The sequence below is a fragment of the Polyodon spathula genome, chromosome 15 (assembly GCF_017654505.1).
Source record: "Polyodon spathula isolate WHYD16114869_AA chromosome 15, ASM1765450v1, whole genome shotgun sequence".
Lineage (NCBI taxonomy): Eukaryota > Metazoa > Chordata > Actinopteri > Acipenseriformes > Polyodontidae > Polyodon > Polyodon spathula.
This window is the reverse complement of record NC_054548.1, coordinates 34,393,816-34,419,223: the sequence shown is the minus strand read 5'-3', so window position 1 is coordinate 34,419,223 and position 25,408 is coordinate 34,393,816. Positions and strand designations below refer to the sequence as shown.

The 25,408-nt window shown below is 36.1% G+C and overlaps 1 protein-coding gene across 2 annotated transcripts in view; it reads left to right on the top strand.

The window, feature by feature from the left end:
• Nucleotides 1–819: 819 nt before the first annotated feature.
• The window catches only part of LOC121327967 (PAX3- and PAX7-binding protein 1-like), a 37,604-nt gene continuing 13,015 nt past the window's right edge, over nucleotides 820–25,408 (top strand). The window contains exons 1-12 of one of the 2 annotated variants that reach the window (XM_041272357.1): nucleotides 820–1,272; nucleotides 11,020–11,151; nucleotides 19,285–19,467; nucleotides 19,641–19,862; nucleotides 20,036–20,139; nucleotides 20,617–20,834; nucleotides 21,756–21,945; nucleotides 22,472–22,595; nucleotides 23,218–23,320; nucleotides 23,565–23,680; nucleotides 24,619–24,818; nucleotides 24,999–25,146. In XM_041272357.1, the coding sequence (XP_041128291.1) occupies nucleotides 945–1,272; nucleotides 11,020–11,151; nucleotides 19,285–19,467; nucleotides 19,641–19,862; nucleotides 20,036–20,139; nucleotides 20,617–20,834; nucleotides 21,756–21,945; nucleotides 22,472–22,595; nucleotides 23,218–23,320; nucleotides 23,565–23,680; nucleotides 24,619–24,818; nucleotides 24,999–25,146 (2,068 nt within the window). In that variant the 5' untranslated portion in view covers nucleotides 820–944. Of the gene's footprint in view, nucleotides 1,273–11,019; nucleotides 11,152–19,284; nucleotides 19,468–19,640; nucleotides 19,863–20,035; nucleotides 20,140–20,616; nucleotides 20,835–21,755; nucleotides 21,946–22,471; nucleotides 22,596–23,217; nucleotides 23,321–23,564; nucleotides 23,681–24,618; nucleotides 24,828–24,998; nucleotides 25,147–25,408 lie in introns of both variants that reach the window. The other variant, XM_041272356.1, reaches the window with a different exon arrangement.

Here is a 25,408-nt window from a genome sequence, read left to right as displayed (position 1 = left end):
CTGAAAACAAGGAAAAAGGTTTAATTAAGCAATATCAGTTCAATTAAGGGTATAGTTAAGTAATTGAGAGTTGTGTTGGAACGAAAACCAACAGCCATGGCGGTCCCCAGGATAGAGTTTGAGAAGACCTGCTTTACACAGTCGAGGTGAGCAGGAGCCTAACCCGGCAGACTCTGGGGGTGAGGCAGGACTACACCCTGGACATGACGCCAGTCCATCGCAGGCACCACACACTCACAGGGCAATTTAGAGTTGACAGTCAACCTGAACAGCATGTCTTTGGACTGTGGGAAGAAACCCAGAATAAACCCACGTGAACACGGGGAAAACATGCAAACTCCACACAGACAGACCCCCTAGGCCGGATTCGAACCCAAGACCCTGGCGCTGTGAGGCAGCAGCGGTATCCACATTAAAATAAAATATAAATAAATAAATAAATTACGTTTTTACTTTTATTTTGTTGTCATAATGTTGTCCCTTATTTTAAGCGCCGTACGTTAGAGTAACGTATGCTTTAGTTAACGCTAGCTGTAATAAGCTAACGTTAGTAATGACTCAATTTGTAGTCAAGGACTGTTAACGTTAGCTAGCTAGGTTTACTGATATGACCAAACGTTTCTTAATTTCCCCTTAAAAACTAATATGTGGCTAATACGACTTTCAATTTGTTTTCATGGAAGCTCAACGTCCCAGACAAGGCATACATCCGGGAACGTCACAGAGGGAAGGCTTAGAGGGAGGTCCCTCTTAGCCTGGGTCTGAGGCCATACATACTTGGATCTGCAGGTATCATATCAACTACAAGTCCCAAAAGCCTCTGCTTCATCCTGGTATTTTGGTCCCTCTTATATGGCTGAAGGTTTTCTCTGTGTTGTACATATAGCTAAATATAAGCGGTTTTGACTTTGTACCAACATTGTATTAATTACTGAACTTGAGCAATGTTTAAAAAAGCGAAGAGGGTAAACTTCAGGCGTAGAAATGAGTCCGACGAGGAGGAAAATGAAGAGGAAAAACAGTCGCCGCCGCCGCAGCCTCAGTTGCTGCAAGAACAACTGCAGCCATGCGGGGCCGACGATGAGCCTCCAGTCCGATGTGCTGTAATCAGCAACCCGGAGATTGTGGCACATTTTAACGTCAGCACCGATATGAACCATGGAAATGGATTGCAGACTAATACAACGAGGATCAACTTGAAGGAAAAGAAGAAAAGCAAAGAAAACAAAGATGTGCCAAAAGCGAGTTTGCTTAGCTTTCACGACGAAGAAGGTAGGCTGCAATCAGTCTCTTTTAATGCATGTGTGAGTGGGTACATTTAAAATAGACTCCGCTAGATACAGCAGTAAAGTCTTTCTAATTAGTAAGGGTTTTTTTTTTTTTTAAGTTTTTTTTTTTTTTTTTTTTTTTTAATAAGCCGCCACTAAAACAAATACCAGTGTAAGGTCAGAAAGTAGTAGTACATCTTGAAAATGTGTGAGTTTTTAACGAGTAGTAAGTGCACCTCATATCCACGGTTAGTTACTTTAGAAGGCGATAGTTACAAAATACTGTATGTCGTTACCGGTATATGCCTACAGTGTGTGGTGCAGTTTTAGGTTGTCGCAGTGTTTCGACCAACAAGACCATGTTTTTTCTCTTTTATTGTAATGTTGGCCTAAGGTAATAAGGGCTGCTGTTTTGTATGTATTGGCCAGTACTTGCTGCCAAAAAATATTATGCGCACAATGCAAGTCAGAAGGAGCTGCAAGGTACAGTAGTATTTTACACACAGATGATTATTGATCCGCTGGAGCTGCCTGGCACCAACAAAAGTGCAAATGTCAGGTTGTCCAGGGCATAGCTGTAGGCACAATAACAAGAGAACATAGCCAGTCATGTGGGATGATGTCTTAAAGGTAGGAGTGAAAAATGTAGCCAAAAACATTCTGGTCACTCTTTTTTCATACAAGTGGATGCAGTGCACTCATAATAGTATCAGATCATGCCAGGCATAAGCAGAATTGGAGTCTCATTCATCCTTTGAGACATCTTATATCTTGCTTCCACAGGCTGACAGTCAGACTAATTCAGAAACCCAACAAATGTGTGCAGTTATTATTATTATTATTATTATTATTATTATTATTATTATTATTATTATTATAAATCAGGATTTATGGTATTAGACCTTAAATTTAGTATTCCACTTACTGCAGTCTGCTGTATGTGAAATTTGCTTTCACATGATATGGAATTTGCCATTCCCGTGGCATACCAATTACATCCAGCTTTGGTAGTATGCTGAATTCTGAGCCTGGGTCCTTGTATAGTCTATCCAGTGGTTGAAACAAAAAGTAAAACGTGAAATTGACTATTTTGAGCAGTAAAAAAAAAAAAAAAAAAAAAAAACCACCACTAAGTTAAGTGTGTGGTTTTTTTTTTTGGATTTTCTGATTTGAAATCTGAAATAAAAACAGATGTGAGCTTGTGTAACCATTTCTGATATTGCTTGTTGCAATCAAATATTTGAAAGAAGAAATAAGTTAGTTAGTCCATTCATCAATTAATACAAGGAGTATTATTTGCTTATTTTTTTTTTTAATTTCTCATTCTCCTGGGTTCTCAGTTTAGATTATGGCAAGATTAGAAAAGTGAGCTCTCTGAATAAGCATCTGTTGTTGAGGTTCCTTCGTTTTATATAAAAAAAAAAAAGTCATGTCCTATTTCATTGTAACTAGCTTATTCCTTCCATTTTCCAGTGTCATATAATTGTCCAAGGCAAAGCTGGTAGTGAGCTGCCATGCATTGGAAATGCATGCTGAGTTTTGGAGAAAATTAGAAAATTGATAAATGTAATCAGTGTATTTAAAATATTTTATTCATGGGGTTTCCATGCTGGTTAATTTACACGTGAAATGGCGATGCGCCTGCACGTTTGGGAGAATTACTTGGGTAAGTCAGGTTTGCGGCCAAAAAAAATTTCCAAAGAGAAGGATGGGGTAAATTTTATTTACTCGTGTAAATGACAAAATACATGGGAAAATCCACGCCCAGTTTCACATGGAAACACTCATTTCACGTGTAAATGTTAATGAGCGTGTTTATCCTTAACTATAAATATTGCAAGGGAGCAGGTCAGTTGTTACTGTGGATTCCAAGACGGCAGAAAGTAGTGGCTGAAGGGTGATTTTATGGTTAGCTGTGATGTAGTTCACCTTTACTTATAATGTGGGCGTCTTTTTTTATAACTGTTTTTGCTGTGTCTTGACTGTCATGTTGTATATCTCGTGTGTTTACAGTACTGTATAAAACCACTTATCATGAACTGCGTTTTGCCCTTGTTATAGTATTAAAGCAGCTGTTTGAGAATACCCTTGCTGTAAAAGGGAAATTCCAGCATTATGGACGTGATATTTCCACACACAATTCAACTATGTTACCTATTACAAGGCCTCATTTAAATAATTAACAAAATATGATACACTATTTTAGATAATGTGCTTTTTGAACTGTGTCTTGTTTCAAGGTTCAAAGTTTCACCATTCATTTTTATCATTCAAAGAAACTTGCGTTATTGATGTGACAGAAATGGACAAGCATTGCTGGGTCACTTCACGTGTTCTCGAAAGTCTCTGTTGTGTGGAACTTACAATCAAGACATTAAACATAATTTTGTAAGAACAACTTGGCAGCTCCCAAAAATTTTAAGTTATACATCAGGTTTAATATTTTAATAGCATAGCTTGCAGTGCAGCGTTATGGATGTGACGCGGTCTCAGTTTTATTCAAGAAATGTATTTAAATCTTTTTAAAAAAAAAACCACTTTAAATTGACATTCGTCACTGGAAGCCCAGACAAACTGATATCAAGATATGAATTCTGATTAAAGTGCATTTATTACAGAATTGTATTAATCTTTTTAAATATTTCAAATGAGATGTGCCACTACTCAGAATAAATTATTTGACCAGAAAATATATCATAACCAAAATAAAATGTACAATAAGGGAAATATTTTTTTAATAAACTGAAACAAAACCCTCTTGACAACAGTTACTGTATCCTCAACAAATAGCAATTACAGGATTAATAGTAACATTCCATTTAAGTAACAATTAAGGTTTCAAAAATTGACGAGGTATCAGTGGAAATAAATACAAACTTTTAAAACAGAAACATTTGAACTAATACTGCTTGTTATTTCTGTTGGCTTTATAGCTTCCAACACATTTAAATAAATGTGTTGTAATAAAGTTTCTTTTGATGCTCAGTGTATTTTCAAATTTGTAACTAATTAAATCTATCATGACATTTTAGTTATTATGGGTAAATAAATAAACAAGTTAATTTCAATAACTTCAAAACAGGCCTTTAATCAGTTGAAGAGTAAAGATTGTGAGGAGTTCACTTAATTCTCTTTTGAGAACTGCTCTGTTAATGACAGCAGGCCAGTGTTATGCATAGCTCTTGATATGGTTGACTGGTGCACCATTACTTCACTCCAAGCCACAGAACTCTGTAGCTCCTTCAAAGTGATTGTGGGCCTGTGGCTTCTCTCACAAGTCTCCTTGTTTGAGCGCTGAGTTTTGAGGGACAGCCTTTTCTTGGCAGTGCCTGGGTGGTGTGATGCAGCTTCCACTTCCTGATTATTGATCCAACTGTGCTCACTGGGATATCCAAACACTTGGATATTATTTTGTACCCTTTCCCTAATCTATGCATTTGTATTACTTTATCTCTAACTTCTGTAGAATGCTGTTTGGTCTTCAGATTCACAGCCTTACCAATGATCCTTCAACAGTGGGGTTTTTAGCCAGAAAATGTGACAGCAACTTCAATGGTTCACAGGTGGAGGCCAATGGTAAGGTAATTGTGTCCTCGTTAGGGCAATTTCTTTCATCAGTGCAAACTGGGAGCTTCCACAGCACAGGGGTTGAATACTTATGCAAGCAAGACATTTCAGTTTTTTATTTTTCTTAAATATTTTCCAACATAAAACCAGTGTCACCTTACAATAATTTATTCAGTTTTTTCAATGTTTAAAAATAAAATATCAAACAGACAAATTTTCAATGTACCATTTGTAATTTGGTAATATGAGAGAATTGGTCAGGGGTGTGAATACTTTTGCAAGCCTGTGTGTGTGTGTATATGTATGTATATGTGTGTGTGTATATATATATATATATATATACACACACATACACATACACAATATATACACACATTCACACACACAGTCACTACCGGTCAAAAGTTTTAGAACACCTCAGTTTTTATTGATATTTATGCAGTTTAATGTCTCAATGTACTCTGAAATTAAAGCATAGAACACATAAACAATTGGAGATAAAAAAGAAATCATGGAATCGTTTTGTTTAACAAAATTTAATCTAATTTTTGACTCAAAGTAGCCACCTTTTGCAGATATAACAGCAGAACACACTCGTGGCATTCTTTCTACAATGGAAATCAAATATTGTTCAGAAAGTTCTTCCCAACACTGTTGCAGAAGTTCCCACAAATGTGTTGCACTTGTAGGTTGCTTTGCTTTCACCCTTCTGTCCAGTTCATCCCAAACCAGCTCGATGGGGTTTAAGTCTGGAGACTGTGCTGGCCATTCCATGATTTGAAGCCTACCGTCTTGTTCTTTTCTTCTAAGGTAGTTCTTAACTCTTAACTCTTCCTCCTCCATGTTTGACATCCTTTCGCCTACTCGACGGCGTACAAAAACCCTGTGTGATGAGCCGAAGATTTCAAATTTTGATTCATCGGTCCATAAGACCTTCTTCCAGTCTTCAGTAGTCCATTGGCGGTGCTTCATGGCCCAGGCAAGCCTCTTTTTCATATTTTGCCATCTTAGCAATGGCTTTCTTACTGCCACTCGACCTGTCAAACCTGCAGCTCGAAGTCTTCTCTTCACAGTTGAAACTGAGACTTGCTTACTTCGACCAGTGTTAAGCTGTGCTTGAAGCTGTTGTCCTGTGAGCCGCCTATCACGTAAGCTGTTGACTCTCAGAAACTTGTCTTCTGATTCTGTTGTGGCTTTGGGTCTGCCAGACCTCTTCCTGTCAGAGTTTCCTCCAGTTTCCAAGTGCCTTTTGATGGTGTAGGAAACTGTACTCGCTGACACCTTGGCTTTCGTTGCAATTTCTCTAAAGGAAAGACCTACACTTTTTAGGGTTATAATGGTCTGTCTGTCTTCCTTTGTTAATTGCCTTGTTAATTGTTTCTCGCCATTATGATAGCAATATACCACTTCCTGCAGTGCAATACTGTCCAAATAATGCTTAAGAGGGTGTAGTAACACAGTCTGTTCCAACATGCTTTTATACAGACACAGGGTTTGTAAGTAATTAACAAAAGTTGGGACACCTGTAAGAATTGTTAGCATCAACTTTCAAGGCTTAATTTACTTTCATTGCTGCAGAACAGCTGTAAGTTGTTAACCCATTACTTGTTCCCTGAAAAAGGCCTTTTTGTATAACTCTGAAATGTACATAATTTTTCATTTTTTGGTAACCTAAACTTTTTTTTTTTTTAACCTCTGGCAGTTTACTGCTTACCTCTGTACCATTTCAGGTTATTCACTGGACGGGAACTGCTTAAATTTCAATACAAAATGGAAAAATGAGGGTGTTATAAAACTTTTGACCGGTAGTGTGTGTGTGTGTGTGTGTATGTGTATATATATGTATGTATATATATATATATATTATATATATATATATATATATATATATATATATATATATATATATATATACACACACACACACATATATATATATATATATATATATATATATATATATATATACATACACACACACACACACACACACACACACACACACATATATATATATATATATATATATATATATATATGTGTGTGTGTGTATATATATATATATATATATATATATGTATGTATGTATAATTAAAAAAATATGTAGTGTGGGATGTAATCACATACAAAGACATAAGCCTGATATACGCTCCTTGCAACCAGAACATGTCAGTGAAAGACATAAAAACTACAGCAGGAACTTTTCTATTATTATTGGCGACCAATCGGATTACAAACACGCCTATTTACTCCCCTCATTGAAGAAGTAGGTTGCGTTCCAAAACATAGAAGACAAGCTGTAAGTAGTTGAAAACGTAGCCAAAAAATAAAAACATGCAAGGTTTTAGCCTACAAATTCTTTTATTATTGCTAAAAACAAAAATTGTTATATGCGGTGCAAACTGAATAGTGAAATCGGGTGCTTTTAATTTAAAGAAGTTTAAGATGGTGTGTTCTTTCAGTTTAAAAGTATATATTTGGGCAGTCTTAAAATAAATATACCTTGCTTGTTATATGTGTTTTTTTTCTTTTTTTTAACACGTTGCCACAAACCTTTAATTTATGAAGAGCTGTTGCACGAGTGTTGACACAATTTTAAGTTCTCCAGATGAAAGAAAAACACTTTAAAACCCATTAAAATGACATCTTGTGTTAATATAATGGCATGACAATGTGTTAAGAACAGGGTCAAAGTTTTAAAAAGTTAGCTTTGCAGAGAAACTTTTATAAAAACTTTACTAAGAAAATGTTATGGATGTGACATTTGTTTTCTTTATAAACACCATTAGTTTGAATTGCTGTAAAATATTTTTCTTTCTTTCAAGAAAATGTAATATTATTGACTTGGCATTACATATCCATTGAGTTTAAACGGGGCATATTTACAAATGTATAAATAAAATATTTATCCAACAATTGAAACCTGAAAATGTATGAAAGTCAGACTTCTGAAAATGTTGCTTTTTTATTTTTCAACAGTAACTTTAAATGGCTATCAAGTAAAGAAAAAGCATAAACTGAACAAAAATGATACAACATGCAAAAATATACACGTTTTAGAAAAAAATTGAGAGAAATGTATTTGTTATAGGCAAAAGAAAATTCATGGTCAAGGTCACTATCGTGGAATTGCCCAAAAACTACGCTAAAGTTAAACACGAAGTGCAAGTGAGCTGCTTAAATGTAACTGAATTAATTCCCGTCCTTTTTTTTTTTTTTTTTTTAAATCCCAGCTATGTCCAAAGACAACACGTGTCTGCCCTCCACGTTAATAAATATAGTTGGTGAACTGGAAGACATGAGCCAGCTCAATCGCCCAAAACAGCGCAACAGCATCCAACAAGTTGTTGATCCCTCTGACCAAATAAAACTGCAAATGAACGTATTGATTGTGTTTTATTTGTTTGCATCATTAATATTTTACACGATAATAAATCCAACACAACTTAAAAGAACAGAGAGAATCTCTGACAGCATGAGCCTCCTCAGATCACTGCTGTCCAAAAACTGTCGGTTGAGGTAACCTTCACTGTTGCCAAGTCCACTTATAATAAGCGGAATTGGGCTTGTTTTTGAGTGGTAGGTTGTAATTTGCATAAACGCCCACTCTAACATGGGTTGCACTTGTTTTGGGCTTGTTGTAAAAGGCAGTGCTGCTTTTTTTTTCTTGTGAGTCTGTCACCTTCCCCTTCTGTCTCACAGGCAGCCACTGATTCCTGAACACCTCATGTTGTTGTTGACAAGAGTTTGTGTTTGGCAATTTTGGGAACGAAGTAATGCACTTCAGTCCATTTCATCAGTGTCTGCCACCTCCCTTTCAAGTGCCCACTACCCGTATTTGCCCGTGTGGTGTTTTTTTTTAAACTCTTTACACTGTTTTCATTTATGTATGTTTAACTGCTGGATAGTTTGTTTTGCATGCATGTAACACATCAGATGAAAGGCCACAACATTTCCTTTCATATTATGTAAGTTGCAAAAGGCATAGTATATGTGGTAGAGAGGAGAATATATGTTAAAGTCCCCCCCCCCCAAAGTAATCATGTTTGGTCACTGCTACATACATGGTGTAATCATATATGGCTAAAAAAAACAAAACAACAAAAAAAAAACACTGCACCATTGAACCTCAATATGAAGTGAACATATGGTGGGGGGGTGGGGTGGCGGAGCTGAGCTTCTAAGCTATCTAGCGATACCGCCCTTTTAGTCTAGCTGCTACGGAGCAATAGGCTCAAAATGAAACCTAAGCTGTGAACTCTGTCACATGACAAGAGGCTTAACTTCAGGTGATTGTAGTTCCGTTAGGAGTACCGCATACACACACTGAATATGTCTTTGGAAAGCCCTGAGTCTGTACTTTTAAAGAAGCCAGGCTTTTACAATATGTACATAACCTTCGGTGCCCCGGTGCCCAAAAATGAATGGGGCTGAGTTTTAAGAGTTAAAGCGAAAGTCATCATTTTTAAAACAACACCTAGATAGACTTAATTTTCTTTTTTTTCAAAACTTTACTTATTGCAGTGTACTGAGTTTTTGTAATCCTTAAAGATAGCCACCGAGAATCACGTACGAGAGAATAAAGTCTTGCGGTACTTAAAATATCCAGCACTAATTTTTTATTATTTATTTTAACCAGAACTACTCGGATGCTTTCGTCACTGACACCCACTTCCTTATAGATTGTTGGAGCATTTTAAGCATTCTAAATTGGGTGAAAAATACAGTAGCTTCATGTTTTAAAATATCTCTGCGGAACTTTCCCGCACTGAAAGTTGCAGATATGCGGGAGCAACCTGGAAAATGCGAGAATCCTGCACTCCCGTGCTGAAATGATTGCTAGTAAACTATAATGCATCATGTTAAATAAAGTAAGGTCTTATCTGGTATTTAAGATGAATTTTGGTGAATTTACTATTCACTGGAATCAATTGTATCTTGAACAAACAAGTTAGTGTTTAGCAGATTCTCAGTCAGAAAGTGTGACAATAGAAAAAAGCATTTTTTGGGGGGGAATTATTTTTAATAATATAGGGTTGATGAACAAACCGGGCTAAATCTAGAAACAAGCAAGAGTATGTATGCACTACATTGCTGAGGTAGAAAGAAGACAGCTGTAAGAGAAAATAAAAGGTGCAAAGCTCCGGTCAGTGATGTCGAATGGTTCAACCGATAGAGCTGCCATAGAAGAGGAGCTAGTATATGTACGATTCTGCCAGAGAGAGCTGGTGACTGTGCAATTTGTGGGCATGCAGTCTGTGGAGAGGGCAGATGCCCAACACATCTCAGAAGCTATATCTTCACTCATGAGACAGGTTGTTTCAGACCCTGTTGAGAGGACTGCTCATAAATGTTGCTTGTTTTTGCAGTTTCTTTTGTCGTCGTTGCCCCCTAGAACGATGTTGGCCGGCAAAATGTCTGCGTGGCCGGTGGATTTTTCCATCCACTAGCTAGCCATGGATACTATACCATAAAATGACTTGGTGGAAGGACATTTTAGAGTTTGTTGTAAACCAGTGCCATGCTTTAAAATACTTGCATTGCGTATTTTGACAGCACGCTACCTCATTGTAAACTGGTCCAATTACTGCCTGTTTTTTCTCATGATGCTATTTGGGACACAGACTGTTAAATGCACAACTTTGTCCCCACCCCCTCAGACTTTGTCAAATGATGCCCCTGGGTCTAAAATTGAATAGCGAAAGAAAGTTTTAGTAATTTTACAGTTGTTAATGATGACTCTGCTCTTTTCAGTAACATGTTTATAAAATGTATTCAAAGCCTCCTGGCTTTAGAAGAGAACACAGTGCCTGTGTTCTTGCAATATGCTAAAATAAAGTTACTGAAAGATATTTACATGTTTTCTGGTGGATTGCTTTGGAACAAAACTTGGAACATGCTTTTGAACGATAACATTCAAGGTTCTTTACCAGAGATAGAGACCTCATTTTGACCAATCAGGTTAAAGGAAATCTCCAGTCCGTGTTCAAATATTATATAATAATACAATTGAAACACTGTTTTTTGTTCTTCTCAAATAATTTCATTATTATATGGGTTGGCATGACATAATCTTCAAGTCTGTTTTGGTAACAGTAAGCTTTACTCTCCCGGTTTACCGGATAATCCACTGCATGAAGTGTGCTTGTTTGTTTACCCTTTTTCTTTCTGGTTCTATTTTTAGATGATATTGAGGTTTTCAAGGTGAAGAAATCAAACTACAATAAAAAGATAGTGAAGCAACTAAAGAAAGAATACAAGGAAGACCTGGAAAAAGCAGGCGGCTCAAAGCAGGATCCAAGTACTGCAGGAGATGGTAAGCCGTAAATGTTGCATTATATAACCTAGTCACGCTAACTAAATAACCAAGTGAATAGCAATCACATGGTTTCAATGCATGGTGATCACTGAGGATATGGTTTTGTCACAGAGGTCATGGAAAACGTGAAAATCGTGAATTTGAACAAAAGTTGGTGAAATCTTGGAAATGGATGTAAAAACACATTTGTTTAGGTGCTTCCTTTATTTCCTTTTTAAATGCAGTATGTCATGCACTGAAATATAGATATGCGAGTATCTGTAAATTGTTTGCTTGTGTAGCACACTGCATTTACATATAGCTATGTAGGTCAGTGAATGAGATTTGTATTTTGTAGCTGAGCAAGCATGTAAATCAACACAGATCGGTACTGTAAACTCTCAGTTGTGATCTTCACGTAAACAGCGTGTTAGTTGTTGTTGTTGTTTTTTTTTTTTTTTTTTTTTTTAACAAAGTGGGCTTGAATCTTTAAAAAAAATTCAAATAATACATGTTTCAAGAAATAAAATTTCATACAGTGTAGCATGTAAAAAAAGTAGTCTGAAAATAAATACTCACTTTCTCTAAAACTAAACAAAATACTTCAGACTGCTGTTGAACACAATTTTTTTTTATTTGCTGCAAACTTTAACTAAAACGAGAGGTTTATCTGTTTTGTAGCCTTTTTCTTGTCTTTGTGATTCCGTGCTTCTTTTACACTGTTCCAGCCTTTGTGATTGGACTTTTCAACTCTCTTGTCTTTTCTTTTGGTTTGTTTTTATTTTTAAAGGGGGTGTGCTCTGTAGGCTACTCAGAAGTTCTTATTATTGAAGAATATTCACATATGGTTTCATTTTGAACATGGTAATAAAAACAATTATTTGACATGCTGATTTTGTATGTATACCATATTACTTTGAATTAACGCAGCCCTCTAACGCCTCACTCATATCAGCTTTCTAATAGACGCCGCCCTCGTATAAACGCTGCTCTCTCTAAATTTTTGAACCCCTGCTCAAAAAATAAATAAATTGAGGTAACACAATGTTTCGATTAGATTTGGTTGGTTGTTCATTGAAATGCACAACAATAACCCTACATGTTCAAGTAGGTCATGCGTGAGAATGGTGTGTGTAATAAACCCTTAAGGGCCAGTGCACACCTCCTATACAGAATTAAGATTTGGCGCTGTTCGCTTCGCTTGTGGTTTGCATTAGTTCATTTAAATGAATATAGTAATCCGTTGCATATCCGACCTAACAGTTTATCTCCCATGATTAATCTCTTCAGCAGTGTTAGTCTATTATTGAACAGAGATTGTAGATCCTACCAAAGTTTTCGTACACTGTGTTGTATGTGCTCTGTGCGCTGCATTTGCTGGTAGTGTCACGTGAGTTGTACAGTGTGTTTATGTAAATAAATCCTGTTCGTCTGGATGTGTATCAACTTCAACCTCCTTCTCGATCTCCTGCCTGTTACTCAGCAGCGAATGCACGCACCCACACAGCAGACGGCTACCCTGTCACAAGCATTAATACCCTGTATCTTTCTAAACAAGGGATTTAGGGGAGCTTCCTAGTAAAAGCTGAATCTCAAAACAATGTGTGAAATTGTTGCAGCTGTGTGTAATGGTATTGAAAACAGGATTCATTTATCCGCCTTTTACATGTCTGCCCTTACTCAGGTCCCACCGCAGTCAGATATGTGACAGATTACTGTATTTTATTTCTTTCTCTCAATTCATGTCCAGTGTGCATTGGCCCTAACATCATAGTTTTTTTCACTGAAATGTACTGACAAGTTGTATTATTTTAAAGTATATATTAGTGCTGGAACGAACACAGGATTTTCATGTTCTGATATTCACTCTTAATTTAAATATTCGTTAGTTTTCAAAACATAATAAAAGCAATTTTATTGCTCAGAACACAGGCAGAGACAGCACGTGGCCCCTGTGTTGCACGCCTTTATTTTACAGCAAGATGTTGCCATATGTAACACGTTAAAAATATTGCAGGAGTAAATAAGAAGTTGTGTAGGATTTACTTTACCCCAGTGAATTAACTACAAAACAAAGGATCCCAAATAGCAGTTCAAGTTAAAAGTTGTTTTGTTTATTCCCCAAAATAAATAGTACATAAAGTTGGCACCGGATTACATTTTTTTCCCCCCATTCCTTGCCATTGCCGTTTCTTCACAGTAAACAGTGGTGATAGAAAGTGGTGATCATAAAGTAATAACATGAGGTTTACTTGTGCCTTTTTGTATCTGAACAAGCAAACAAATTATGAAATTTAACTTTAAACACTTCAAATAAAATAAATGTGGAAATTGCATTGTAAAATGAAGGGGGGGGACGGGACGACTCTGCGTTTTGGTTCTAGTTTATTACATTCCGCAATCACAACAAAACAAATATATAATATATACAATCTATATAAAAATTACTACACGGCATATCACTTTCAGGACCAAGCATATAAAATTCACAAATCTGTTTTTACCGTAGCATCTTGGAAATGTGTCTTTTTTTTTTTTTTCAGAACACTCTGAGGAACATTATAAAGTACTTCAGAAACCATACAAACTTTTCGCTTTTTTTTTTTTTCAACACTTTCTTTAAGTTAAGTATTTTTTATTATGTGTTCTGCTTAGAGATACATGAATAAAAACATGTTATTCTGTGACTTTCTTGGGACCTTGCAATGCTTCATACAGGACATATTACCTCCTCCAGCGACCACAATATGTCCTGTCAATTGAAAATCATTACACAGTAACTAAGCTGCATTATAAAGTCAATAGCCATAAAAAGAGGAAATTAATTCCCACATCTGTTGAAGGAGGTGGTTTTGGCAACACAACAGATTATGTTCAAGACAAAAGATTATGTTTAAGAAAAGCACTTGTAGCAAATTGCAACAAAGGAAATGGCCACAGAACAATATCAAAGAAATGTGGAATACCAAAATCCACCACAGCAGTAATAAACTACCACAGAAGAAATTCAACTGAAATACTTGAAATTGATGTGTACAGCACATAGGAAAATCGTGATAACGTAGACTTCACTGCAATCCTCTTTTAAAGAAAATTCACAAAACCATCTAAAATGTGCCAAGAAATATGAACAGGAATCTGAAGCTTTCTTCAACAACATTCTCTAGTCCAGTGAGACTACAGAACTTTTCCCCCAAAAAATGGACCACAGTATGTTTGGCGGAACAAAGGGAGATCCTTTCATCATGAAGAAAAATATGGGAGTGTTTTAGCAGTTTAGGGACTGGAGACAATCATATGTCAGACATTAATTAATTAGTTAAGCAAGCTATGTATCAAAACATTCTACAAAGTACAATAATGCCATCTGCTCGTAGGTTGATTGGCAGACAATGTATCTTTCAATTTATCTTACAATGACCCAAAGCATACAACCAAGTCAACTCTGGAATTCCTACATCACTGGATCTCAATCCAACAGAAATGCTTTGGACTGATCTGAAAAAAAGCTGTAGCCAAGCATGATGTGTCCAATCTGTCTGAGCCAACGGAACATGCAAGACAAAATGGGCCCAAATTTCACTTTTTTTTTTTTTTAAATAAATTTTATTTCAATTACTAGAAATTGTGTATTTTCCTTTTTTTTTTTTTATTAGGTGATTTAAAGTTTACTAAATGCTTGTCCTTACTGTTCTTTTGAAATATGGTATAATAACCATATGGGCTCATACCTTTGTCTGTCTGTGTCTGTTATGGAATGGGTAACATTTCACTCCCTAAAGTTGTGTTTTTTTTTTTTTTTTTTTTAATTTTTTTTTTTTCACTGAGCTAGGCCTTTTCATTTTTAAAGAGCGGAGACCATAAAGAGTGAGACAGCAGCACACAGAAACTAAACATCACAGGAACCTGTTTAGAGATAAACAAAAAAAAAACAGAAAAACACTGATCTGATGTATTTGATTTGCATTAATTGTGTATTTTTCATACATAAATAATTGATATATATATAATATATATATATATATATATATATATATATATATATATATATATATATATATATATATATATATATATATATATATATAGGGGGTGAATACTTATGCAATCAATTATTTTCTGTTTTGTATTTGTAATTAATTTAGAACAGTTTGTAGATTTTATTTTTCACTTTGACATTATGGACTTTTTTTTGTGTTGATCAGTGGCAAAATCGCCTAATTAAATCAGTTTTGATTCCATGTTGTAACACAACAAAATGTGAGAAAAGTTCAAGGGGGTGTATACTTTCTATAGGCACTGTGTATATGTGTGTGTGTGTATATATATATACACACACACACACACACACACACAGTACCAGTCAAAAGTTTGAGTACACTTGTTGGAAACAAGGTTTTTTTCATAATGGACAATGTTTTACGTCGTATACGTTTCTGTAAATACTTGAAAATGAAAACACGTTACAATATACAAAACATAAGGAGTATCAAAGCAATGTTCAAGAAAATTGAAAACTGTCTCTAAATCTTGGATTCCTCAAAATAGCCACCCTTTGCCTTAATAACAGCCTCACAAACACGAGGCATTCGGTTAACAAGTTTCAGCAGGAAATCGCCCGACGTGTCTTCCCAGCTCTTCTGCAGCAATTCCCAGAGATGTAGGGCACTTGTGGGTAGCTTTGCTTTGACTCTTCTGTCCAGTTCATCCCATACAAGTTCTATGGGATTGAGGTCTGAAGACTGGGCAGGCCAGGTCATTAGATTGAGTTGTCCTTCACTTTCCTTCTTCGCCAGATAGTTCTTGCACAACTTTGAGGTGTATTTCGGGTGATTATCTTGCTGAAGAATGAAGGACTGCCCAACTAGCCGTAATCCTGATGGAATGGCATTCCTCTGAAGTATGCTATGATAGCCATGCTGATTGAGCTTTCCATGGATTTGGTAAAGCTCACCAACTCTGTCATCAGCAAAGCAACCCCAGACCATGACACTGCCTCTTCCATGCTTGACAGTGGGAACCACACATGCAGAACTCATGCGCTCACTCTCTCTGCGTCTTACAAATACTTGGCTGTTGGACCCAAATATTTCAAATTTTGACTCATTGGTCCATAAGACCGACTTCCACTCCTCAAACGTCCAGTTTCTGTTTTTTTTGTTCCGGGCAAGTCTCTTCCTCTTATTCTGCACTCTTAACAATGTTTTCTTTGCAGCAATTCTTCCAGTTAGGCCAGCTTCACGCAATCTCCTCTGAACAGTTGATGTTGAAAAAATCTGTACTTCTAGTAGCATTTAGCTGAGCTTGTATTTCAGGGGCAGTTAATCGCTGGTTTTGCAGGCTTGTGAATCAAATTAACTTGTTCTCTGATTCTGAGGTCACCCTTGGCCTGCCTGACCTTGTTTGGTCCTGATGAGTGCCAGTTTCTTCAAATCGTTTGGTCTTGGCCACAGCAGTTAGACACTTGCAAAGTTCTTGCGATTTGTCATAAAGATTGACCTTCATTTCTTAAAGTAATTACAGACTGTCTTTTTTCTTTGCTTAATTGAGCATATTTTGCCATTTTCTGCTCCCTTACATTCAGGAATAACAACCTTATGCCTATGCTACATATATTTATAGTAATCATGGACCCTCGCCTTTTACAATAATTGGTGACAAAAGGTTAATTAGGTAACATGCTGGTTAACTCGGAGAACATCTAACAAAGACATGTTTGTACTTAGGCCAGTGTTCTAACTCTGTGTTATACACATTTCAGACTTTTAACTTTTTAATTTTTTTTAAATTTTTGAATGCAGTTCACTTATGATTATCAGCTTATAAAAGTACACGTATCATATAATGAAATATTAAGTGTTTATAGGCAAGTTTAACAGTTAAAAGCATATATAATCCTGAAAAACCTGGTTTCAAGCAGGTGTACTCATACTTTTTACTGGTACTGTGTATTATATATATATATATACACACACACACACACACACACACACACACACACACACACACATATATATATATATATATATATATATATATATATATATATATATATATATATATATATATTATATATAAATAAATAAATAAATAAATAAATAAATACATAAATATACATACATACATACAGCTCTGGAAAAAATTGAGACCACTGCAAAATTATCAGTTTCTCTGGTTTTACTATTTATAGGTATGTGTTTGGGTAAAATGAACATTTTTGTTTTATTCTATAAACTACTGACAACATTTCTCCCAAATTCCAAATAAAAATATTGTCATTTAGAGCATTTATTTGCAGAAAATGACAACTGGTCAAAATAACAAAAAAGATGCAATGTTGTCAGACCTTGAATAATGCAAAGAAAAGAAGTTCATATTCATTTTTAAACAACACAATACTAATGTTGTAACTTAGGAAGAGTTCAGAAATCAATAGTTGGTGGAATAACCCTGATTTTCAAGCACAGCTTTCATGCGTCTTGGCATGCTCTCCACCAGTCTTTCACATTGATGTTGGGTGACTTTATGCCACTCCTGGCGCAAAAATTCAAGCAGCTTGGCTTTGTTTGATGGCTTGTGACCATCCATCTTCCTCTTGATCACATTCCAGAGGTATTCAGTGGGGTTCAGGTCTGGAGATTGGGCTGGCCATGACAGGGTCTTGATCTGGTGGTCCTCCATCCACACCTTGATTGACCTGGCTGTGTGGCGTGGAGCATTGTCCTGCTGCAGAAACCAATCCTCAGAGTTGGGGAACATTGTCAGAGCAGAAGGAAGCAAGTTTTCTTCCAGGACAACCTTGTACTTGGCTTGATTCATGCCAAAGCTGCCCAATTCCAGCCTTGCTGAAGCACCCCCAGATCATCACCGATCCTCCACCACATTTCACAGTGGGTGCGAGACACTGTGGCTTGTAGGCCTCTCCAGGTCTCCGTCTAACCATTAGACGACCAGGTGTTGGGCAAAGCTGAAAATTGGACTCATCTGGGGGTGCTTCAGCAAGGCTGGAATCGGGCAGATTTGTCTTTGTGAAGGGCGCATGAATCAAGCCAAGTACAAGGTTGTCCTGGAAGAAAACTTGCTTCCTTCTGCTCTGACAATGTTCCCCAACTCTGAGGATTGGTTTTTCCAGCAGGACAATGCTCCATGCCACACAGCCAGCTCAATCAAGGTGTGGATGGAGGACCACCAGATCAAGACCCTGTCATGGCCAGCCCAATCTCCAGACCTGAACCCCACTGAATACCTCTGGAATGTGATCAAGAGGAAGATGGATGGTCACAAGCCATCAAACAAAGCTGAGCTGCTTGAATTTTTGCGCCAGGAGTGGCATAAAGTCACCCAACATCAATGTGAAAGACTGGTGGAGAGCATGCCAAGACGCATGAAAGCTGTGCTTGAAAATCAGGGTTATTCCACCAAATATTGATTTCTGAACTCTTCCTAAGTTAAAACATTAGTATTGTGTTGTTTAAAAATGAATATGAACTTATTTTCTTTGCATTATTTGAGGTCTGACAACACTGCATCTTTTTTGTTATTTTGACCAGTTGTCATTTTCTGCAAATAAATGCTCTAAATGACAATATTTTTATTTGGAATTTGGGAGAAATGTTGTCAGTAGTTTATAGAATAAAACAAAAATGTTCATTTTACCAAAACACATACCTATAAATAGTAAAACCAGAGAAACTGGTAATTTTGCAGTGGTCTCAATTTTTTCCCAGAGCTATATATATATATATATATATATATATATATATATATATATATATATATATATATATATATATATATATATATATATATATAAATGTGTGTGTGTGTGTTTTTATAACATTACATATAAATAAACAATTGGATATAACCGGGGAATGTTTTATTTTGAGAAAAAAAATCGAGTAGTGTCCATTTATTACTATAAACATTTATTATGGCGTTACAGTATTGCTATGTTTGCATATAATTAGTGTTTTGTAGTTGGCATTACTGTTTGTAAAATACTGCTTTGGTAATAAGATATTCACTGGATATATTTACTGTTTATGTACAGACATTGATATGCACACAATAATAAACATTTTCACTGTAGAAGTGGAAACGTTTATTATTACTCACACTTTAATTTTTTATTTATATATTTATTTTAAGAACTTACCACAGTAATGATGTCAGTGAAGGAAGAGCCAATGGCAGAAGAGAGTGGTGCAAACAGTGACAAAGGAGAAGAAGAGATGGAAGTTGATAGCAACAATGAATCAGATGTGGATCAGAAGTCAAATCCTGCAGGGGCTTTCTCAAATGCTTTGTCCTCTCTGAACACGCTACGTCCAGGTATGTTTCCTATTCTGTCAGTAGTAAGTCTAACGTATCGTCATCTTTTATCAATTTTCCTACCCCTATTCTGTTTAAAGTGGAAGTAGATTTGGGATACACTTGTTACCTATACATATTTATAGCAGCTTAAATAAGGAATACTATCTTTTAATTATTTATTTTATTTCTAGGTGAAATTCCAGATGCTGCATTTATCCATGCTGCCAGAAAAAGAAGACAACTTGCTCGTGAGCTTGGGGACAATGTTCCTCCTGAGACCGAACCTGGCGGCAACCGGCTTGTACGGGAAGATGAAAACGATGCCAGTGATGATGAAGACGACGATGAGAAACGAAGAATAATCTTCTCTGTGAAAGAAAAGACACAGAGACAGAAAATAGCTGAAGAAATTGGTGAGGGTTCAAAGCATTCATGAAAGACATCTCAGTGGTGCATATTGATATATGACCTTTGTAAAGTCATAATGCCCTTTGCAAATTCTTTTTCTTCAATGTTTTATTGTAAGATGTTACAGTGCTGTTACTATTTCAGATTTCTGATGATCATTTTGTATTTGTCTTTATAGGAATAGAAGGGAGTGATGATGAAGCACTTGATGCAGGGGATCAGGATGAAGAACTGAATCGATGGGAGCAGGAGCAGATCAGGAAAGGAATTAGCATTCCACAGGTAAGATTTCTGGTTTATCTGACAAGACGAATTGTCTTCTAAAGATTGAGATCTAGGGTTAATTAACCTTGGTCTGTCTTGATGAATCCCTCCTGTCTTTTTGGGGTGATTTATTATTATTTTTTTTATTAACATTATATACCTACATCTCTGGGGTGTTGCATATTAGCCATATGCCTTTATACAGGAGGCCAGTATTGTATTCTTGTATCGATCTAATGTTAGCAATTTTCTGTCTTGACTTAGCTGGATATACAATGTTATCTGTGCCTGTATCTGGAGCTATAGCTGCTACAATTAACGTGTATGATGCCAATGCAGTCAGAACTGACAAATACATTCTTCCTGAACTGATATGTGTTTTTAGAATACAGACGTTTTCTGTTTTGTCACTGGCACCAGCTCATAATTTGAGCATTTAAAGTCTTATGTGTTACATTTGTCATGTTTTCTTTTTCTTCTCTTTGTTTATTCAAGGTTCAAGCCAGTCAGCAGGCAGATGTGAATATGTACTATCAAAGTACCTATGAAGCTGCATCCTACATTTCATCCTATGGCCTTCCTTACTCCTACAGTTCCTATGGCTCAGATGTCTCCAAGCCAGTGAAATCAGAAAATTCAGTAACATATACAGCTCCCAGTAATGGCATGATGCCTATCACTACTGATTTGGTAAAGAAACGACTTAAAGACAGGTAGGGTAGACCTACTTTCTCAAAGGTTGGCAAAACCTGTCCCTCAAGAATATGTTTGTTCATGAAACAAATGTCACATTTATGTAACAGACAAGTGAGGATGCTGGGTTGGTAGGAAGCCTCCTATGCCGTGGGATACACAAAGTTCAGAACCTGGAACAAGAGATGATGATCACAATCAGTGGGTCTTGTTCCCGAAACCCTGGTGTACAATTAAAGTTATTGCATTTTTTGCAAATAAGTGGCCAAAAATAATGTTATTCCTCAGTATGATTTGTCTTTTTTCAGAAGTGGAATAGTTAGAGCTTATCTCTAAGCTTGGAATAGTATATTTTACAAAACCAACATGAGGCATTCAGATTCCATGGGTAGAATTCTTAAGGGCTTTCTGAATGTGTGTAACACTTGCCTTGAATTTTTCATTTTTTTTCATTTTTTTAACCAATGCATTGGTCATTTTACTGACCTAAAGAACACATTTAGTATTTTTGATTCCAGTAGATTTCTAATATACAACATACATGAATAGGCAGTAACTGCAATTATGGTACATAAAAATAATAAAAAGGATGCAGGTATTGTAGAGCTGGATGTGGTGCTGTTTGTTTTTACTGGTTTTGCAAGCCACAGTTTCTGCTTTTGTTGTGAAATGGTGCTGTCACCAAAAAGGATGATATTCTGTTTGTTGTTTACAAATAGGATGGTCTGTTTGTAAAACAGTTTTCTCTCCCTCCAGTTTGTTGTTGTACATCTATCTGTTTGGCATGGAGAATAATGTTTGTATCATAAGTCTGACCTTTAGCGGTTATGCACAAAATAAATAAAAAATGCATATATAATCGTAATCGATCATTTGTTCTTCGTCGTGCATTGGTCCAATTAAACTTACAGATTCTATTTGTAATATCTCTCATTTATCAGGTTAGATTCAATGAAAGGAATACACAGTAGCAATCTGAAGCGCTATGAACAAATTCAACAAGAGTTAGAGTCATCCACCAGCATGATAGCGAGACTGGAAGGTTCCTCCGATGGTAGTGCTGATCAGTATAAATTCTTGCAAGAAATGCGAGGGTATGTCCGAGACTTGCTTGAGTGTTTCAGTGAAAAGGTAAGAGAGAAACAGTTTTCACACTTATTTTCCTATAAAGCAGTAATGAGGAAAATTGACAAGAAATCTCACAGATGCCAATAAAACCTTTTTTTGTTTTTAAATGGGAACAAATATACTTTGTAATATTTTTAAAAGGTCTTAGTATTTTAATAGATTCTTCTAGTAATGTACTAATTTGGTTATATATCATTTTCATAGTTTTTTTTTTTTCTTTTAATTTGGCATAAGATAGACTGTCTTGGTGCTTTTTAAATAATTCATAACATTATCTGTGTAATCAGTATGATACTCGGTTTTAAACGGCCGTCTGTTTACCTGCAGGTAGACTCAGTCTGTAATTTTAATTAAAGTGATAATTTAATAAATAATACTAGATTTGAAAAATACACACCTGTACATTTCATATGGTGAACCTTTAACCATTATTTCTGATTCTGTCAAAGTCGGAAGAACAGTGCTGGAAAGATTGGTGCCCAGACCACCTATAAGGTTTCTGTATCACATTATGTATCATATTTTTCAGGTACCCCTGATTCATGATCTTGAATCTGCAATGCAGCAGTTACTTAGACAGAGAGCATCCCGGCTTGTCCAAAGACGACAGGATGATATTAAAGATGAATCATCGGAATTTGCAAGCCATTCAAGTCAGTCCATCTTGAAGGTTTTTATTTTTTATTGAACAGCCTTGTTTGTTTGTAACATTTATTAAACAAAGTGCAATTTAAGTATGTACCGAATGTTTCACTGTTATTTCTGATATATGCACATGGTAAGTGAAATTTGGGCTCGAACCCAGCTGGAACTTGACCAGCTGCCTTATTTTTTTCTTTTTTTTCTTTTTTAAATGAATATTTAATAAGTATTTATTTTACTATGGTGGTATATTTGTATTAGAAAACAAATATATATTACTTGTTGTATCATGCCTAGAGCTTTTTGTTTAGGTAAGTTATTTTAGATCCTACATTGCTGATCTGAGACAGTAATTATTATTATTACTGGCTTGGAATGCTACTGCATGCTTTCACTTAATTTATTAGGTCCTTCATAAGGTTGTTCAATCCCCACATCTGCTGGCATATTGTGCTGCACAAGATATATTTTTACCTATTGGACCTGAATGATAGCGTGTTTTTTTTAAATAAAGTACTGCTTCACATTGCTTAAGAATGGTCGTGCAAAATGAGTGTGTAATATTGTCTAGAATGGTTTTGGTTGTAATCTTTCTTTTTTTCCCCTGTAGTAATTTGATTATATCTGTTTCAGGCAAGGCTTTAATGGCACCAAATCTTGATTCGTTTGGTCGTGACCGTGGTGTTTATCAGGAACATGCAAAACAACGAAGAATTGCAGAAAGAGAAGCTAGAAGGTATAAACGTGAATTAATCAGAATCTTGTATCAAAAGCCATTCAGACATTATTTAGGGACCCAAGACTGGACTGGGTTAACTGGTCTTGTATTATTTTTCCAAGGCTGCACTAGCAGTCTGCCGATTGAGCTTGGAATTATTTAAATAGTTTAGGTTTTTTCATTTATGCACATCAAAACCAACTTGGGAACAGTGTGTATGTGATGTGAAAAGTGATTCTTATTTTTTTTTTGTGTGACTTAGGACTCGACGCAGACAGGCAAGAGAACAAAATGGCAAGAGAGCAGAGCATCACGAAGGCCTGTCCAGTGATGACGAGGAAACATCTACAGACATCACAAGCTTCAACTTGGAAAAAGGTATAAACAACAAACTGCTGTGTTAACCCTTTGGAGTCCATTTATTCAGCGCCTGTCAGGCACGTCGGGTCTAATTTATTTTTACACATGCTGTTTAAAAGTAATTTTATTCACAGTAGAACAGGTTTAAATGGCACTGCATATCAAAAGGTCAGTACTGCATCTCCAGCCCTGCCCCACTCCTTGTTTGCTGTATTTATCACATATCTCTTCATAGTAGTGCATACTGATAAATCCTCTCCTGATCACTCGATTTATCACCAAACTCCTCAATACTGCGATCCAAGTCATTATTACTATAACATCTCAAAAAGCCTGGCAAATGTCCGTGATTTTCTTGGAGAGCTGGATGCGGAAGCAGCTACCTTGTTTGTTTATTGTGTTATGTCTGTGGTGATGGGACTATACGTATTGCTCACATCTGCCTTTTTTTCTGGCTTCTATAGGCCTCTCTTGGCCATTTTGAAAGCTTTTCTCTGCTTTTTCTGGAGAAAAAATGACTAGGGACCTGTGTAATGATGCCTTTTTGATGTCGGACAGGGTCAGACATCAGACTGGAAAGGAAAAATTATAATGTGGGACCTGGACACAGGACCGCAAAGAGTTAGCATTTCAACAAAATCTGATTTAAAGAGCACATAAAGAACTAAACATCTCTGTAAGAGGAGCATCTGTTTCTGTAAATTTGACATTTCTTTAACTGTACTTGTCTCCTAAAACGTTTGACTGATTTTAAATGTTATGAAAACTCCTCTGGCAAAATCTAACCGTACCATTGCTGTTAACTTTGACCTGTTACCTAATGTGGTTTCCATATTTTGCTGAAGTATTTCTTTTATATAGTATAGAAAGATGAACCCATTTTTAGCAGTAACAGATTAAATTTGATTTTTTTCCCCCCTAATGTCTACTATTCATCACTGAATTTGATGTTTCAGATCGAATTTTGAAAGAATCAAAAAAAGTTTTTGAGGATGTGTTGGAGGATTTTTGTTCCATTGACAGTATTAAATCTCGGTTTGAAGTGTGGAGGAAGATGTATTTAAAATGTTACCAGGATGCCTACATTGGTCTGTGCCTCCCCAAACTGTTCAACCCTCTGGTACGATTGCAGCTCATCCCTTGGAATCCTCTAAGAGTAAGCAAAGTGTGTGTTTTTTTTTTTTTTTTTTTTGTAACCTATTTAGTTTTTGGTTGCTATACATATCATACTTTATCAAACTGCCCAATTTTCTAAAATGTATTTAAAAAATAAATAAATAAAAAAAAAAAAAATGTTTGAAGTAGAACAGTAACCAACTCCATTTATTCCCAATAGGCAGAATGCCCTGACTTTGAGTACATGCTATGGTTTGAGTCCTTGCTTTTCTATGGCTGTGAAGAGGAAAAAGAGACACAAAAAGGCGATGTAGACATTCTTCTTCTACCAGCTATAGTTGAAAGGGTAATTGTACCCAAACTTGCAGGTGAGCTTTTAGATTTTGTATGTAATTGAATTTATTTATTCAAGTCTTGTCAGGCACGTCAACATATCTCTTCATAGTAGTGCATACAGATAAATCCTCTCCTGATCACTCGTTCTATCAAAAAACTCCTCAGTAATGCGATCCATCGTTATTTTATTACTGTAACATCTCCAAAAGCTCTACAAATGTCTGGGATATTCTTTGAGCACTGGATGCGGAAGCAGCTATCTTCTTTTATGTGTGTCCGTGTTATCTCTGTGGT